This window comes from Charadrius vociferus, unplaced genomic scaffold, assembly GCF_000708025.1.
Source record: "Charadrius vociferus isolate BGI_N301 unplaced genomic scaffold, ASM70802v2 scaffold228, whole genome shotgun sequence".
NCBI classification, from domain to species: domain Eukaryota; kingdom Metazoa; phylum Chordata; class Aves; order Charadriiformes; family Charadriidae; genus Charadrius; species Charadrius vociferus.
The window spans coordinates 4,121,398-4,140,213 of NW_009649864.1; the positions used below are offsets into that span (position 1 = coordinate 4,121,398).

The 18,816-nt window shown below is 38.9% G+C and overlaps 1 protein-coding gene across 1 annotated transcript in view; it reads left to right on the plus strand.

Annotated features, from left to right (window-relative positions):
- Window positions 1-17,740, plus strand: part of MARK3 (MAP/microtubule affinity-regulating kinase 3) — a 49,747-nt gene extending 32,007 nt beyond the window's left edge. Inside the window, exons 13-15 of the mRNA XM_009891060.1 lie at window positions 1,254-1,357; window positions 6,969-7,226; window positions 16,777-17,740. Of these exons, the coding sequence (XP_009889362.1) occupies window positions 1,254-1,357; window positions 6,969-7,226; window positions 16,777-17,122 (708 nt within the window). The 3' untranslated portion in view covers window positions 17,123-17,740. The remainder of the gene's footprint in view (window positions 1-1,253; window positions 1,358-6,968; window positions 7,227-16,776) is intronic.
- Window positions 17,741-18,816: the final 1,076 nt, after the last annotated feature.

The following is an 18,816-nucleotide window of genomic DNA, read 5'->3' on the forward strand; positions in this document are numbered from 1 at the left end:
CTTCCCCTGATTCTCTCCGTGACCATTTATGTGAAACCTTTTCTTAATGCTATTTTAAAAATCCACTGAATTTCCCTTGTCTATCATAGCAGTAATTCTTCAAAGAGCTCCAAAAGGTTAGTTGAGCATGAAGTCCCCTGCCTGATTCTTAGTGGCCATCCTTACTCAACATGTGCTTATCCAGGTGCTGACCAGTCATTCCCTTAAGCCAGCCTCCTCCAAGACTTTCCCCAGCAGTGATGTTTAAAGTTAATAGCCTATTTTGCTTCCTGCTTTGCCCCGTGATCCTTTTCTTTAAAGACAATTTTTAAAGGTTTTTTCCAATTTCCAACCATATGCAGTTTCCTGTGTTATGTTCTTGGGGTGGGGAGTAAAAATGTAAGGCTTGCCGGCTTTTACTTCCTCTACAACCTGGGGGTGCATGTTTATCTGGACCACCATGCTTTTCCTACAGTAATTGCATCTAACATTTTATAATTCTGTTATCTGTGAATTACCTAGCTTCTCAGTCGTTCCTGGAAAATTGACCGCCAACTTGGGCATATCTCCACCCTCTTTCTCTGTAAAGACAGAGGCAAAGTAATTCTATTTCTTTTCTCCCCTCTAAAGTAAGGTCTGTAGTTTAAGTTCCCCTGGTTCTCTTGTCCTCAATGTATTATACTTGTATTTAAATGTATGTTTTTAAAAATGTCTTATTAAAATTCTCTGCAATTTGTCTCTTTAATTTCAGTTATTCTTCCCTTTTTTAAAAAACTTGTCTAGTGTTTTATAGTATTTTAATATTTAAAAGTTCATGTTTACCTTCCCACTGAATTTTACCACATTTGTTTCTTAAGTCTTTGCTTTTTTTATCTTACTTAAGGGTATGATTTTAACTTAAAGGGAAATTCTACAATCTACAAGTGGTAAAGTATTTCAAAAATAGGCTATAAAGACATAGGCTATCCAGATGTAGATGAATGCTATACATACTGAGAATTTGTAATTCAGAACGTCGGTAATTAAAAACTTTAAGTGATAATAATTTTGAGCCATCAACATGAAATACAAGAACAACTTGTTAGAATTATTTTTTCTGATTGCGTTATTCCTTAAAAATACTGGGAGGTGTTTGTGTATTACCTTATTGAATTATTGTAAGTTTTAGAAGTGTGTAGAACTAGCATGAAGTGAAACAGCCTTTAATTATATGTCGACTTAACTGCAGAAAAGCCTCTTGTGGGGAATAACAAGCCTATGTTTTTTAATTGTAGAATAATACCGCCCCTGGAGCAATGACACGGCGCAACACATATGTTTGTAGTGAAAGAACCACTGCTGATAGGCATTCAGTGATACAAAATGGCAAGGAGAACAGGTATATGAAATGTCTTCCTATGGTGTATGTCCCTTGTCTTCACATTTCCAAAAAATTATAATGCCTTATTTAAAAAACAGTAATATTCTAGTGTAATTCTTAATGAAAGGTGAGTACAGATCTTTGGTTATGGAGCACCTGTAAGTATGTTGGGGCTTTTTTCTGTGCTTAAGTCATACAGTCTTCATACTTAGAATGTAAAAGGAAGATCCTAATTTCTGGTTAAATACGTGTCATACTTGTACAGCCTTCATCTTAAATCAGTTGTTAACTCCTGTGGCATGGCCAGACAACATATGCTTGCAGAAGAGGCTTGTTCAGTGTCAAACTACAAAGTGCATCTCTCTTGGGCCATTATTTTTACATTTCACTCTAAACTGTGCTTTGTTGGGATTATTTGGAATAGCGGTTTTTTCTACGAAGTCTCAGGGAGAGATCAGTTTTTCTGAGCAAAGATGAAACAGTGATAGGCCGTTGTCTCAGGCTATAAAAACATTCCTTACTGATACCCTTGTAGTTTAATTGCTTCCCAGTATTTACAGAGCTCATCTTGAGAAGGGAAGCACGGATGCTTCCAAATTCTGAGTTGAAAACAGAGAAATAACAGCTTTCCTCTTACTATACTGAATGAAAGCCTGACTGGAGCATGCAATGGAACTGGAGTTAACCACTTCTTGTGTTGACACCATAGCCGTATCTTGTGCCATCCTTCCCCGTCTACCGCAGACTGAGAGCTGTAGAAAATAAATACAATAGTGAATGTAGACATTAGGTATAGAGTAACGCTTTTGAAGAATACCACCAAATTTCCTGGCTGGCTGAGGTGTTTTAAGTTCCAACCGACTGTTTTTTCACAGAATTTTACTGGTCTCAAAAGCTGGTAACAATTAAGTAGTTGACGGTTGCCAGGAGAGTGCCCAGATAGCTAGTACTTAATAAAAATGCTTAAGCTTGGAGGAATGCATACCTCTCTCCTACTCTTTCCAATTTTCTCCACCCCTTCCTAATCTTATGATATATTGTAAAGGGTGGAAAGAAATTACTTTTCTTCTAGCTCGTGTTGAAGTTGGTGTAAGATCTGCCACTTTTTGCACAGAATTTTCCCCCTTTCTTTCAGCAGTTTATAAGGAAGAGTGGTGAATTTGTGATGTTGAATGGAGAGTCTCTCTGTCTCTTGTTTGAGCCCGGGAGCCTAGGGATAAAGGACATGATTTTGACCCTGTCTCTTCCTCCTAGCTTTCTGCAAACTGAAAGTGATTAAGGAAAAAGTCAAGTATAAGTTTGAAGAGTGCCAAAAGTCTAGCTGGCCAGCTGGGCCTGCAGTCAACTGTCTTGTGAAGTACAGCACAGCTCTTTGGTACTGTCTCTTAGTGTGTCTGTCTCAGCCTTCATTGATTAGTCCTTGTTCATGTTACCAAGTTTGTTTAGATTAAAGCTCACCATTCTTTCTTTGATTTGATATGTTAATTGCTTTTTTCTTTCCAAACTCTCTGAAAAATGAACCTTTCTGTCCAAAACAGTTTTGATCAGATTTGATTACTCGGTTTCTTGGTTTAATAACAGTTTTGTTCATCTTTAAACTAATATCTTTGCAATGTCTTGTCTACAAATTCTTTATTACATTTTTAAAATGTTATTAGATATTGTTTACTAGGAATGCTTGAGATTCAGATGTCCCCTTAATTTAGGAGTAACTTCATATTCCTTTTGAAGTTGTTACTATATTTTTCCCCCAACTTTGAGTTCCTCAGCAAACTGCTGTCTTTCTGGTTTGTCGCATATGGGCATTATCTTAACTCTGTTTTATATCCATAATTGGTTATCCTCATGTAACGCCTTTTATTGTCAATATGGTATCCAAACATCGTTTGCTTATCCTGCAAACTTTAGTCCTATTTGGGTCATTTGAAATGCCTAGGCATTTATATTTTCATTGTCAGGGAAAAAAAAAGACCTTCATAGCTTTTTATCGCGTGTTTTTGATTACTACTTTAATTATTCTTTATAGAGTGTTAAAACAAGAAAAGATAGAGAATGCATTGCTAATTGTTCTACAGTTGGAGACTTCTCGTTGTCTCAAATGCTTCAACGCTAAACTGCGCATTCATTTTGGCACCGTTTCAGAATTACTGTGTTTTGGCACAGAATTCAGAATTTACATCTGAATATATTTTGTTGCTGTAACGGGGCAAAGGCTTGACTGATAACATGAAATGCAGGGACCTTTAATGCAGGCTAAACAAACGTGGTCGTCGATGGGACTGGCTCTTCAGAATGAATTCTGCCTGCCTTCAGGTGTTTCTGTAGTATTTCTAATATTATTGCACTCTCATCTTGGCAGAAAGTAACTATAGACACTTGTAATGGTTTTTCTTCTGTGAAGCAAGATCTGAAGTAGAACCTGGGCTTTGTACAAATCCAAGGTTTTGTTAAAAATGCTTTCTGTTCTTTTGCAATGTCTATTGGTGGCAAATGTTAAAGGCAGGAGTAATTACTATAAATGATTTGTTACAGATTGGATTTTAGATTTTCCACAGCCAGTCAGATACTGACTGCGACCCAGTGAAAACTTGGGAGGTTTGCCTTAAAAGGCAAGATGTGTGCATTCTCTGTTCTTTCTGTTGAGGAAAGTGTTCAAATGTTGCCTGTTCTGTTTTTATCCTGCACGTTGAATTCTGAGAAGGCACCGTTTCTGAAGGTATGAAAACTTTGAAGAATCGATAGTCAGCTAGTTGACTTGATGTTGGAGAAAGTAGTCTTGAAGACCCCATGCCAGACTGGTAGAAGCAAAGGGTTTTTAGGTCGCGCATCCCTACTTCAACACATTGTGGGGCTGACACAGGCATTCTGCTGGAGATGACTCTGTTGGCTTTCCTCCAAAGCCTGAGCATTAATTAACGCACTTGGGGACTCATGAAACACTCGTCATAATGATAGGCAATTGCTTTAAATTATTTGTAACAAAATGATTTACAACAGCCTCAGATTTTTAATAAGCCTTGGCTCTAATTGGTGAATGTTAGCTCGCTGTTTCTGTGTTCCCAGGCTAGTAAGCCAAGGAAGCTGATTTCTAGCAAAGCTTCAGAGGAAGAAATATAAATGCTTTAATATGTGCTCTGGTACCTTATTGATACCTTTTAGCTATCACATCTTTGGAGGCTGGTGACTAAATAAAACTTGAGTCTAACATGTTGTACAACTAGATTCTTTCTCCTTTATCCTCTGTAACACATTGAGATGAAAGGAGCTAGAAGTGCTTGAGAGGCTAGTGACCAACTATTAGGGGATTCCTTGACTTTGGGGTACTGCTTTTGAGATGAATGCTCGTTTTCTTACAGTGTCTTAATACCCTGGGGTAATGTAAAAGCTGGGCTGTCTTGCGGGCTCCGTTGTAGTAGTGGTTGTAGTTAGCATCCTGCTGGATTCGGCATTGTAAAGAGATGCATGCGTGACTCAGAATTTTCTAGATTCCGGAAAGTTAAAAACAAAACAAAAAGAAGTAAATTTTGCTAAGCATTTTAGCCAGCAGTTCTGATGTCTGAGCTGTGAGGTGTTTTCTTCTAGTGCTTTGAGAGCTAAGCCCGAGAAGTGGGTCAGCTGATACTTGTAGCTGGACTGGCATTCTCCTCTCTGAAGTCTGACATACCAGAATGAGATAACAGGACTTGAAGTTCACTATGTCTAACTATGAAGTAACTTGGAAGTGAACATGCAGTGTCATGAAACTGTCACTGGCAACTACTGATTTCTTAACCTCGGACGATATTTCTGAATCACAATTGCCTTACTTTTAAAGCAAACTAAAGTTGAATGATGTATGGTGTGGTAGCCTGGAAGGCCCGATAGACATTGTGGCCTCTGTTTTCTCCTATCCTTATCATTACTGGGTAATGTGAAGGCTGCAGAGAGTGTTTTGGCCCAAAGAAAGAAGAAGATTTCATACTGCTATTTTAACATATTATACAGCTGGCAGCTTACTGGCCATTCTACTAAGACAACACTGTAGACCTTCTTTCAAAGCCTAAATGGTAATTTGGAGAATTTAAGGTTTGTGGCCAAGCAATACGAGATGCTCTTCAACAGTCGTACCTCTTTCTTCAGAGAACATCAAGCGTTATGCATTGCCTCCTACATGTACAGGTTGACTAACGGTAGCCTTTTTGTTTGGGCCTCTCTGGACTTGTTAAAGATCATAATATTATTGTTTTCGATTGTGCCTGTGAAGTCCCTCGGTTATCAGATGCAGCTCAACATTTGACAGCTTGCCCAACTTACATTGATCTCTTTTAACACAGATACATTCTGAAAACAAAGTAATGGAGCCATCATCAGTCTTTTGGAAAGTGCAGTTGGTGGGGTTTTTTAATGCATTTTTTAATGTTAAGAGCAATACAAATTACATCAGTGCTTTATACTAGTGCTTTGGCACAGAACATTGAGTTATTCAGGTTCTGTATGTCAAGGAGGGTATCACCGGAAACTAATGCTAATGGTAAGAGAATGATCACTTCGTAGATGTCAAGTGCTATAGTACGGATGCTTTTTAAGGGGAGCATAGGGTAGTTACTGCTGTTTACGTAGAAGAGGGCTGTTAGAGTTCGTGTTCTTTGATAAATCAGTTAATAGAAGGAAAAGTTTGCTTTTTTTCTATGCAGTAGTTTGTTGTTGGTCCATCATGCTCTTCTTTCTGCCTCTGCCTGAACCCAAACCCCCTCACAGCCTGACAGAAATGTTCGCTTACGCAGCTAGCCCTGCTTCAGTTTGTACTACATCCTTCTCCAGTGTTCGGCTGCGACATCAGAAGTCGATGTCCATGTCAGCCTCTGTGCACACGAAGATGATGTTGCCTCCAATAGACAATGGCGCAGATAACTTCAGGCCTATGTAAGAACCTGAAATCGTTGTGAAACTAACTTATACCCACTGCTTCTTAACTTTGTGCTGTGGAATTTTAGTCCTAGATTGTTCTAGTATATATTGCCCACAAGATGTGTGTTTCCTCATTTTTTTAGTCTTGTTTACATTTGTCTTGTGGTGTGTCAGGCTGTCTGTGACATAATCCTGCAATAATGAACCTTAATTTTTTTCCTGGTGTTAGGAGTATTGGACATTCCCTATTGTCAAAGTTTGTGGGAGACTTTTTAACTGTGTATCCTGAAGGACTTCACTGCTGGGAGCGGTTTGCTTGTAGAGAATTTTATGTAGGATACTTTCAAATTAGTAAGATTTTCAAAGATGCATATATGGAATGTGGAGGGAGAGACACTAAAGTTACCTATTGCTTCTCTTTCCTGGGAGGAAACTTCACTCATCTATTCTTTTATCGGGCTTCTCAGTGAAACATTGTATGCCTAGTTTATCCGGTCTTTTCCAGGATACTCCTGTTGCATTTTTATGCCTATGTAGGTTTCTGTTTCGGCAGCCTTTTAATCCTAACTTCTTACAAGTTTTGATTCCACACAGTGCTGTAATAATGTTGATATTTCCAACCCTGGCCTATATAAAAGTGTCTGCTTATGCTTTACTGTAGAGCATAGTGTTTTGTGTTTCCTGCAGAACCGTAGTGCTTCTGTAAAGAAGTTCTAGCGTTGTTTTTTGTTTTCTGCTCTAGCACTATTCCCGATCAGAGAACTCCTGTTGCTTCAACTCACAGCATTAGCAGTGCAACCACACCTGATCGTATTCGTTTCCCCAGAGGAACGGCTAGTCGGAGCACTTTCCACGGCCAGCTCAGAGAGCGACGTACTGCTACCTACAACGGACCGCCAGCATCCCCCAGTCTGTCTCATGAAGCAACACCACTCTCGCAGACTCGAACCAGGGGTTCCACTAATCTATTTAGTAAACTAACTTCAAAACTAACACGAAGGTAAGCCTCTTAAAATGGTAATGCGACGTTTCCTTTTTATCAGGTAGTAGACATACCTAGTAGTTTGTTGCTTAGGTTGTTTTGTCCACATTCTCTGATTAATGGCTTAACAATTCTGCAGCTTAGGATGCACTGCCTTATGATTTATTTTGTTTTAGTTCTTTTTGGTTACAGATGCCATTTGTTTTTAGCAGTTGAATCAAATGGGGTAAAAAGAGAGACAGCTTTGTCTGTGCTGTTTCTTCTGTGCTCGTCATCCTCATGTCTGAGGTACAGATGCTGCAGAGCTGAAACATTTCAGCTCAGTTCAGAAGCTGCTCACTCTGACTGCATGGTCTGTCAGTTGACAGCATAAACTAGGATCCCAGTCTTGATATTGCATGTAGCCTTGGAAGGTCAGGTTGTGTTTCCCAATCATTTAGACTTAATATTTCCAGAATAATCTTGCCGGCAACACACGAATAGGTCACAGGTGAAAGGGTAGGGGCAGGACCCAAAAGCTTCTTTTGGGCGTAGTGCTAGCATAGGTCATATTAAAATAATGGCAGTACTGTGTTTTCTGTCTAGGCAGGGGTCTGGTCAAACCTTGAAAAACTTACTCCTATTTTGACCTTTAGTTCATGTGCAGATTCTGGTTTTGGTGTGGAGGTGTGTTGGTCTAGCCAAAGCCTAGCTAAAGCAGGTGTTCTTCCTGCACTAACAGTTTTATTCTCATTGGACTTCTATTTTCAAATCCGTGTATGATTTAAATTAGTGTCTACAAACCCTAAAATTGAAACCCACCTCTTTTCCTTCTATATTTAAAACTTGTCAGTTCACATACTGCATACTTCAGACCACTCTGATATCCACAAGTTGTGTTTGCAGAAGTGAGGGTTTGTTCATCTTTGCCTTAAGATAATCTCCATGCTTTTGTACCCTCCTCATCATGTGAAATTTTGGGGGGAATATATCATTCTGATCTCGGCCTGCTTGCTTTTGTTTTGGGCTTACATCACATCAGCACCAAGCCATTTCCTTCCTGTCTGTTCAGTGACTATACATGCCTCCATCTCAGCATCCTCTTCATAGTCGCCCATTCCTACAAAGTAATGCTGAGCCAAACTCCAGTTTTTCACAGCTGGACAGTTACAATTCAGAGAGTGACTTTCTTTTAAAATGTACAAGTTGTTTTTGTGAAAAACAAAAACGTGACAGCCCAGCCTTTCGTAAATGTCTTTCCCTGCTCAGCTGTCTGCCAGCTAACGCTTCCCTGGGAAGTATGTTTCTTCTTTTTCTGTTGAGAGAGAGAGAGAGATAGAAGATTAATTTGAGTATTTTTATTTAAGAATTAAGTCGTCTGCTTTTTGTCAAGTGAAGTCTTAATCAAACACATCCTTTTGGCACATCTTTCTTTCTGTACTTTTGTTTGTAATATTCTTACTTAATTTTCCATCTGACGTTCCAAATGTGGACACTCAAACTGTGAACACGCAAGCTTTTCACTTGTGCTGCTGGAACATACAATTTGTCATTGTGCGTCGCTCAGTTGTTTAGGCAGCATTCAAGCTTCTGTCATTGCCTCCAAGTTTCAACTTTTGCAGTGCAGTGTGGTTTTCTTAAAGAAATTTTTCCCCACTGCTTTTGACAATAGTTTAAATTCCATCTGGACTTGATTAAATAATGTACAGTTGTAACACAATGGCGCTGTTACAGATGGTTAAGTTTGCACTTGGAGGACCTCTTATGGTTGGGGCTCCGCTATACTAGGTGCTGCACAAACTACTGAGGAGGTGGATGGTCCCATCAAAAGCCAAGTTTATGGTTTTTCTCTTTAAAGAAATTTTAAAAACCCTCAAAACCTGTTAACTTATTCTAGCATTATCTGTGGGGGATCAGAATCCTTTTGATTTAGTGACTAATTCTTTTCTGGTGTAGGCAATTGTCACAGCTTCTGCCACTAAATTAACTAACTATTTAAAGCAGTTTTTGGCACAACGTGGCTGACCTAATATTATGAATGAAGGAAGAAACCTAACTCTGAAGATACTCAAGATCTAATTATGGTAGATTTTTGCTCTGTATTTGAAATACATGAAGAAAATCCAAATGTCTTTTTTGTGACCTTGCAGATTATGAGTTGTAGAAGTGTTTTGACACCAGTACATATTTCAATTCATAATAACTACTGGTGGCATATTTCCCAGAAAAATTAAGTTTGGAAGTAGTAATGCTAAGAGTTTGACTCGTCAGACCTTAAATCAACTGCCTATTCTCAGAATGTATTGAAGTGTAATTTCATTGTGCGTTTTAAATGAGATCTTTTTGCATGTTTCACTCTAAATGGCTTTTTCGATTTATTTTGTACAAAACTTTTTGTTAATTATTATTTTGGCTTAATTTCTTTTAGAAACATGTCATTCAGGTTTATCAAAAGGTAGGATTTATTTATATTTAAAAAAAAGTGGCTCCTGCAATTAACAACAGATTTGGCTTTCTAGCCTTGGTTTTCTGAAAACTAAACTTTCTGCTGAGAACTAAATACTTTCCCTCCTGAGAGGAAAGCATAGAATAAATCCATTAACTCATGACGATACTTAAGAATCTGTGGCACCTGTATAACAAGATGCTGCGCATGCCTTGTGAATTCTTCTTTCTTTGATAGAGTTGGTAGTACCAAAGTAATTCTGTTCTCTGTACTAATACACTTAGCATGCTTATGTTTGAAGAATGAGGTGTTTGATAACAATGATGAAAGTATAAACAAAACATAAGGTTACAAGCAAATAAAGGTAAGTGATCCTAAATTTACATTCTCTATCTCTTTGTTTTATGATATTGTATTTAAAAAAAAAAAAATCAGTTTGAAGTGTTGTCTGCAGTTGATACGATAGAAAGCAAACTGAACACAGTTCTGAATCTGACAGTTTTGTATGGAAGATTGAATGAAGATGCGATGGCTGTGTCTTTATTTTAAAATGGGATGCACTCGCTGAACTGAGTTGCAGCTGAAGTGCACATAGAGCACGTCTGTTACAAACAAAAAAATATATAACATCTATGCAAATTTCTTAACAAAAGGGAAAAGCTCAAAAAGTCTGATTCACATTTCAAGCCCAAAGGATTGAATTTAGTTGTACAATTTGGGAATGAATCAGGCTGCCATATATCTTGTTAATCCACTGTGACTCATGGAAGTTGGCTATACAATTTTGACCCGCGGGTACATTTTCCAGTAGACTCTGGTGATATTCTCGTAAGTTGTATCCTATCTTGTGGCTTCTTAAAGGGTGGTACTTTCAATTTCCAACTACTTAGCAAAAAAAGGAGACAGGGCCAAAAAACAGACATCTATTTTAACTTTCAAAATGCAAGGCTATGGATGTGACTGTAATTTGAAGGTTTTCATACCATTTCAAGGAAATATTTAGATTAGGGAGACCTGAGATAGGTACGTAGCTACTTAAATTTGGGGTTATTTTGTACAGTCCAAGTCTAAAGGTACTGCCCCCATTAAGTGAGTAAATTCCACGTGACAGTAATAATAATCCGGGGTCTTCCGAACATGACTCTGTTTAGAACTGGTGTTGGTTGGGTTGGCTAGTATTGTCACAGCTGGCTTGAGAAAAGGAACATGCACAAACTGTTAGTTAGGGAAGGGAACCATCCCGCTCAGTGTACAGATGAAACTGAGCAGCGGCAGTAGTTTGAACCCATTGCGCATCGTGAGCTGTGGGGTACGTACAGCTTTATCTCTCTGTAGTCACATTGCTTTTAAAACAAAGGATTGTGACTGTACAACCTCCACAACTTGGGTGCATATAAGTTTGTTACACTGCTGCTCTAAAGACAGATGGAAAATGCTAACATGGTAAAGTTTTAAACTAGAAGGTTGCTGTTCAAATTTGAGAATTTAAAAAAAAAAAGTAAATTTTTAATTTTATTTTTAAAAATCTTTTCCTTGACATGAGGCAGGAACCTTAGACTATTGTGGAAATAGCTGCTGCAGCTTCCACTGCAGATTTGCAGAGCCTTACATCACCTACACAGGACCAGACTGTGCTTTTAAAATTCTATTTTAAGTGTGTGTGGTGTCCCCCCATACCTGATCCTGCGTGTAGGTACAGAATTAAAATTAAAACCTTGGGGGGTTTGGCAGTTTCTTACCACTTTATATGCTACGAATCTTACCTAAACTCATTGTCTTTGATACTGAAAGAACTACTACAACCCAATACCATATAGATATAGTACTGCAACATTGTTTTGGGGAGCTGAATAAAAGTAGATAATCAGTTACTTCTTTTTTTTAACTGCTAAGTCCTAATATTGTACTTGGTACACAGAGGTATAAAATATATATCTCTCTCATACCATGCACTGTCCTTGCCAATCTGCATATTGTGGAAGTCTAACTTTTTTTCTGACAGCAAAAATCACTTTCAGCATTCTGGATTTTATTGCAGCATCTTTTCTCCATTCCATAAATTGATCTTATTTGGGCGTCTTTCACTTTTTGCTGTTTTTTCTTATCTTTTTTGACAGTTTTCTTTGTGTTTATTTGGATTTTTAACACAGTTTACAAAGATGTAAAGAACAGAAAACACAGTGTAACTCGGGACAGATGTATGGAAACATTCTTATTTTTTTAAAGCCTTCCCCAAACCATAAAGGAGATAATGTACAGGCATTGCAAGACAGATGAGAACATAACTTTCCTATATATTTGTTTCATTCTCAAGACCAAGGAGCGTTTTGGTCCGTAAAATTAATTTATGTAAAAATACAAGCAAAAGCAGAAAATTTAGAACATAAACTAAGAATTTGCGGTTCCTGCAGAAGTGAAGATTGTATTAGCAGTGAGGAGGCCTCAGGGCTGCATCTGACTTGCAAACCCACCGAAACAATACTGGCAGTACAGCAAGTGACTGTTCCCAAAGCACCAGTGCTGGGCTGTAGAACTGGACCATGACCATGTCCTTCGCGAAGGAACAAGCATCTAGAGAGACTGGCACAGCGCTCCAAAATTTGGCACGATGGCTGTATTTGAGGGTGCATATCGCTGAGTGCAGTTCCTTGTGCTAAATGAATGGAACACTGATGCATTGAAAAAGTGGACAAAGTAAGGATTTTTTGAGGCTTCCATGAAAGCAAATTTTTTTATTTCAGTGTGGCAGGTATTTTGTAAATAATGACCTTACTTAGATTTAGAGTACAATGGTTTAGAAGCCAAACAGTTTGGCTTCGTTTCAACCTAAAAAGGATCTGAAGACATCATTAGGGATTTTTTTTCCTCCCAGACTTTTCTGGACAGATTCCAATAACAGTAAGACTATTCATTGTTGGGGATACTGGTTATGTTCCCATTTTCTACAACCTCTGGCAAGTTTAAAAATAAATAATAAATCCATAAATGCTTGCAGCTCTTAACAAAGCTGTCGTCTTCCACCTCATAGGAATACAGTAGGCACTTTAAAGTTCAAGTTCTCTCAGTCTTTCAGTTGAGCAACATCTTCAGACTTGTTGCTTGCTTTGCCCAGTAAAACGAGCCTTTCGCAGACCATCAGAATGGTGTGGGTTTGTTCAGTTGGTACCGTGATGGTTCTCCCCCTTCCCACCTACTCCCATCTCAGTTGTGCAGAATTGTAGAGGATGAGTTCATGGGCTGTATATGCAGACATTAGAAATCTTTTCCACCTTCTCCTATATCTACCATAGTAAAGTAGCACATGATCCTAATCTGCCTACTAAAATGATTATCAGTGCTGTTGACATTTTAATCTCTTAGTGTGGGTTTCAGAAATCTCACATCAGGTATTGATTGCAGTCGTGTACTTGAGGGATCGGGGTCTGCAGCCTCCGAGTCAGTTGCCCTCCTGTGTTACTGAGGGGAACAATTTTCCCCCTCTTTCTTTTTAAGTTGAATTTTTAAAATTGTATATAAAATTCTGCAGTGATGAAAATTATTACCATTAAAAACACACTGTGAAGCGCTAGAATTAGTTGAGGACTTGTCAGTTGTTCTCTTCTTACTATCTTCCTTGTCCTTTTTGCTTGGGACAGCTTTAGTCAATGGAAGTGTTTCCTAGCAGAGACCCCGTGTTGCTGTGCAGGACCTCAGAGCAGGGTTCTGGTCGGATGTTGTGATCAACAGCTCGTAGCCGAGTGATGTACCACTTTCTTAACTGGATTTCTATTGCAATAGCAGTGTGAGGCTGCACAGAGTCCTCTTACAAACCTGTTCCTTTGCTGTGACCCTCAAAAGGAGGGAAAGGAGGAAGTGAAGCCTCGTAACAGCCCACACGCCCTGATATAAGTACCGCTGTGCTTCAGAAAATAAGCTTACTGTCTTACGTTCCTATCCCTAGACACCTGCTAACCAAACTGCTTTAATAATTTACATTATTCAGTGAAGCCACGTACTAGCTTAGAGCAGGCTTGATAGGAGTCTTACAAAGACAGCTTCCCTGCGAGCAGAATTCATACTGAGATGTAGAACTATGGTGCTGCAATAAAGGGAAGGCAGAAGGAGAAGACTTTCCCCCTTAATTCTACTTGATACTGGGCTTTTAAACAATGGTAGTGATCAGCAGCATAGCTTTAGTCAATTCAAGAAGACACAAAGCTTAAAGTTTACTCAGATGTTGAAGATGCATCAGTGTGGGAATTACTAGGATTGCTGTACCACAGCTTGAGAAGTCTTGGAATTACCTCCCAATCTCTCTTAAAATGTATATGCATCTCGGTGTTTTGCTTTAAGGTATTGGGTGTTGTTTAAACACCTAGTACCCCAGATTTGATGTGCTTGCAAACACACAGAGTGACCAGGCTTGTCTGTAAATAGGGGGTTTTTTCAAACATATATTGTATTACCAGATAAAACTTTAAAATATAATTAGCCTAAAAATAATTGGGAGTTATTTCTCTTTTAGGAGGTACTTACTAAATAACGCGCTAACTTCAATACGGTTTGTAACTTCAGTTTAACATTTTCTGCTTTTGGAAGTCGAACTTATATTCAATGAGTTCTACAATATTTATATATATAAACATACATTGTAAAAATCAGTTATACTCTTCTTAAAACTGTAGTTTATAGACTTCCATTTGGTTTGACAATGTTATATTCTGAATTTGGTCTAACCTACGAAGTTCTTTACATCTTTGTTGCTTTGTATTTTAACGCACCTTTGGTATGATTGCAGTATCTTTTAGCAGCTGCTCAGATATTGTATATTGTAGTGTAAGATTTGTCTTCTTTTTCCCACTTCCTTTTGCTTCTGCATTCTTTTCAATGAGGCTCCCGACTGAATATGAGAGGAACGGGAGATTTGAGGGCTCAAGGTGAGGGTCAAATTTTTGTTTAAAATGTTACTTAAGTGAGTTTGAACCTTTGTTCCCTTGATTATGTGGCATAGTGGCTTCAGGCAGCAGCTTTTGTTTTGTGTAAGGCTTTGAAACTAAACAAAGAAGCATTTCTGTCTGCAAAACAGCTATTAAAGCACTGACTGACTTGGTTCTGAACTTTCATCTTTCCTGTGCCTTTTCCCTTGTGTGTGTTTTGCATTTTAGTTGTTGTAATTTGCTGTCGTCTTGTAGATGTGTAGGTAAGTGGTCTCTAGTGAGGCTGCAAACGTGTGGGATAACCACTGAAGGGCGATAAGATATTTCTCATCTCTGTAATCACAGATAGTTAAACAATATTTTTCATGTTATACTCTTCCAAAATCTGCATATCAAAAACTACTACAAATCATCAAACTTGTGCTGTTCTGCCAACTGTTTTCAAGTAGAAAAAGCTTTCAAAAATTAAGTGAGCATTGAATAAAAGTTGGAGTTTCCCCTTCCCCCTTCCAGCCTTACTAAATTAAAACCTTAAAGTTAAAACAAAGTACTCTTTAATTTGCTTACTGAATTTTGTAACGTCTGGCAAATCACGTAGCTGGATTTGACAGCATAATCCTATGACTCTCACAGTTACTGGAAGTCTTTCTGATAGAATGTAAAATTATGAAATAGGTTATCTTTGAGAGAGTTATTTCTTTAGCTTTGAGCCTGCTATCACTATTTATTTAACTTCTTCATAATTGCCGCCTTAATGTTGGTAGAAGGAAACCATTGTGTAACCAGAAATTCATTGCCAACTATTTTAAAGAGCAGCTTGACTCAATATTGTAAATTAAACTTTGAAGCTCAACATGAGACCTAAACTGCATGGTTTGTGGTCTGTTAGGTATTTTCAGAAAATACTTAAGCTTGACAGTCAATATATTTCAGTCTCTTGTCCTGAGGACAAGTAAATTTGAAGAGGTGACTGACAGTGTGCAAATATTCATAAAGCAAATCTGTCATATTTTTTCCCTGGAGGTCCAAATGTGTTTCCTTATTCTTTAGCTGCGTGACCACTGATTTGAATTGAAGTGGAAGAATCATTGCAAACTAGAAATTTCTGGAACTTTTCTTTTCTTTGTCTTGTATAACTTTAGTTATCCTTGCCAAAGGAAAAGCTTTTACTATTTTAATAAAAAAAAAAAAAGTTGCAGACTTGGGAAATGCAGCCTCAATATTTTATACTTTATCTCTTAAAACTGTGGCAGTAATAGTAACCCTCTTATTCGCTTTCTTTACTAACAATGTTGAGGACGTGTCCAATAGCAACTTCCAACTCTCCTTCCTGCATTCAGCCTCAAAGGCACTTAGCTGCAGAGCTTGTAGCTGCAAATGATTTCGTCGCTTTACCCCTATCAGTTGTTGGTATTAAACAAATTACTGACCAGCGTAGAGACAAAGTATTTCCTCCCCGTTGAAGGTAACCCCAATAGCCTACAATGTGGTGGGTCTCTAGTGATCATCTCCAACACCGATGCAGGAAGGTCAGAGTGAAACCAAACCAGCCCAGAACTGAGTGGCACGTGTTGGCCCTGGGGCAGTAGGTGGATAACCCCTGGCAAGGTCCTCCAGTCCTGCTGTCCTTCCTCCTGCTTGCAGTTAACTGCTGTGGGACTCCATGAGCCCTCCCAGTGCTTGATCTCCGACCTTCTGTACAGGAGGAGGTGCAGAGGAACCCACAGGATGTTTCTGCACGGGCTCATCCCCGTTGTGTATGAGCGGGCACCTCTCATGGGCTGGCACTCCCACAACCTGGGCTGAGCGCCCTTTTGTCACAAGTCACTGCTATTGGAATGTTCCAGAAACTTCTAGCACAGAGCTGGTGTCTCAGCTGCCCATGTGGCCCAAGGACAGGGGTTTGAGCAGAACCTGCCTTGAAATCGAGTCGTAGGTGATGCATGTAGTTCTGCCTCTGCGAGGTCATTCCCCTCGTGCTCCTGACTCCAGTGACTTCCAGTCGTGTCACCTGTCGTACCATACCTTCGTTTCAGCCCCAACAGCTAATGCTTTACCTTGACTGTGTGTTCGTACAGCAGCTAGGAAAGTGGGGCATTGCTCGCAGCCGGAGCCTCTAGATGCTGCTCTAATACCGGTAGTGTGCGTTGAGTGTTAGTTTGCTTCACTAACATGAAACGTGGAGAAGGTAGCTGGCCCTGCTAACTAACAAATTCCTGTCTTTCAGCCGCAATGTAGCTGTGGATCAGAAGGATGAGAACAAGGAAGCCAAGCCTCGGTCGCTGCGTTTTACCTGGAGCATGAAAACCACCAGCTCCATGGATCCCAATGACATGATGAGGGAAATACGAAAGGTCCTGGATGCCAATAATTGTGACTATGAACAAAGAGAGCGTTTCTTGCTTTTCTGTGTCCATGGAGATGGGCATGCGGAAAACCTTGTACAGTGGGAGATGGAGGTGTGTAAACTGCCAAGACTGTCGCTGAATGGAGTTCGCTTTAAGCGGATATCGGGAACATCCATAGCTTTTAAAAACATTGCTTCCAAAATTGCCAATGAGTTAAAGCTGTAACAAGAAAAATAGTTAAGTTGTAAATTAGTTAGCAATTTCAAGTGTTTTTGAGAATTCCGATGGAAATGTATAGAATAACATTTAGGCAATAACTTCTGCATCCTTCTGAATAGTGATATTAAAAAAAAAAGCTGCTGAGCTGGGAGGGAGAGTTGGACTTTTTTATAAGTGCACTACAGCATTAAAGTTGCCTACTATGTAAAATATTACCCCTTCTGCTTTATTTCCATTGCTCCTAAGTCTTTGACAACAAATTGAAACACAGAGTATATTCATTTAAATATGCCTCCTGTTTGTGTGGACGTGTGAATGTACAGTATGTGTGTATAATATATAAAGTATTATATGTAAACAATTCATTTACAACATTGAGCTGTACCAGTACCTCTTTTTGGGCTAATTTTGGTGCTAAAAATTGAAATGGCCAAGGAGGAAACACTTGAGTTAATATTTAAAATAACCGAAGCGTTAACCAGTAAATGCAGGTTTACAGTTCACTGCTGTGTTAAGGAAAAAAAAAAAAAGTGTGTGAAGGGTTTGGATTTACGGTTGTGAACATTATTAGTCCTGTTTTCTAAGTAGATCTCATGAGATTATTAAAAATTCACTTTTACTGAATAAATCTTGCATTATATTTTGCCCACCTATTTATTATTTAAGTCTAAATCAAATTTTAAAAAATGTAGTTGATTTGTGCATTAAAATTTGGGTAAACGCTTCCATTCTTCTGCTAAACTACTAAAACTGTATCTTTGTCCTTTTTGGCTTACAAGTATCGATTGCAGCGAAGAGCACTTTTCTGTTGTTCCACCGTTCCTCTACAGAACGAGGCAGTCTAAAAGGATGTGCTAAATGCTGACTAGTGACTTTTTCTTTCAGACCAAGTTCCTCACGTTAGACTAGGTCAGACTGATACAAAGCACAAAAGGACTCTCAAATAATAACCGTATTTTGATGCAAGTCGCCACGTCCGAGTCGGTGTCGTTCTGAGGTATTGCTGCACGCGTGGCAATACAGTCCTTTGCATTTTGGGCGTGCACAGTATTGAAGCCCCAAAATGGGCATCAAATTGGCTACCGATCTCTCCTCTGTCGTAACGTCCAACTTGCTGAACTACAGCCATAGGCAGTAGCAGTTAAAACTTTTCCTTGCAGCTCTCTTCCAGCGTGCTTCCACTTGGCTCTGGTTGTATTGCTTTTGGTGGCTTCGTGCCAGTTGTGTCTGTAGCTTCTGCTGCGGAGGGAGTCCACTCTCGCTTTTTTTTAACGTGCAGTGTAGAAACCAGCCCTTGATGAACTCTCAGATGGCCAGTTAGCTTTCTGTAGGACGCAAAGCTACTCTGGGATGGTCCCCACTTTTTTACCAACACCGTGGTGAGCCAGATCTGGTTTTGCAAACTAGAATGAAGAAGTTTCTTCATGCGTTGCTTCCTACTGATACTCAGTTTATTTCATCAAGGACTTGTGTAGATAATATCTTGCATTATCTACTTGACTTTTTGTAGTAATGTTTTATGGTTATATTTCAGTGAAGCACTTAAGCATGTAACTTAACATGTGCTTTAAACTGGAGCCTAAATTTGCAGTGAGCTAATAGTTATTCATAGTACACAGTTCAGATTTGACCCAAGGTGAAAATGCAAAATCCTTAATATTTTGCGAATTAGTTCTTGTGATCTGTAGTCTCTGAAGGAA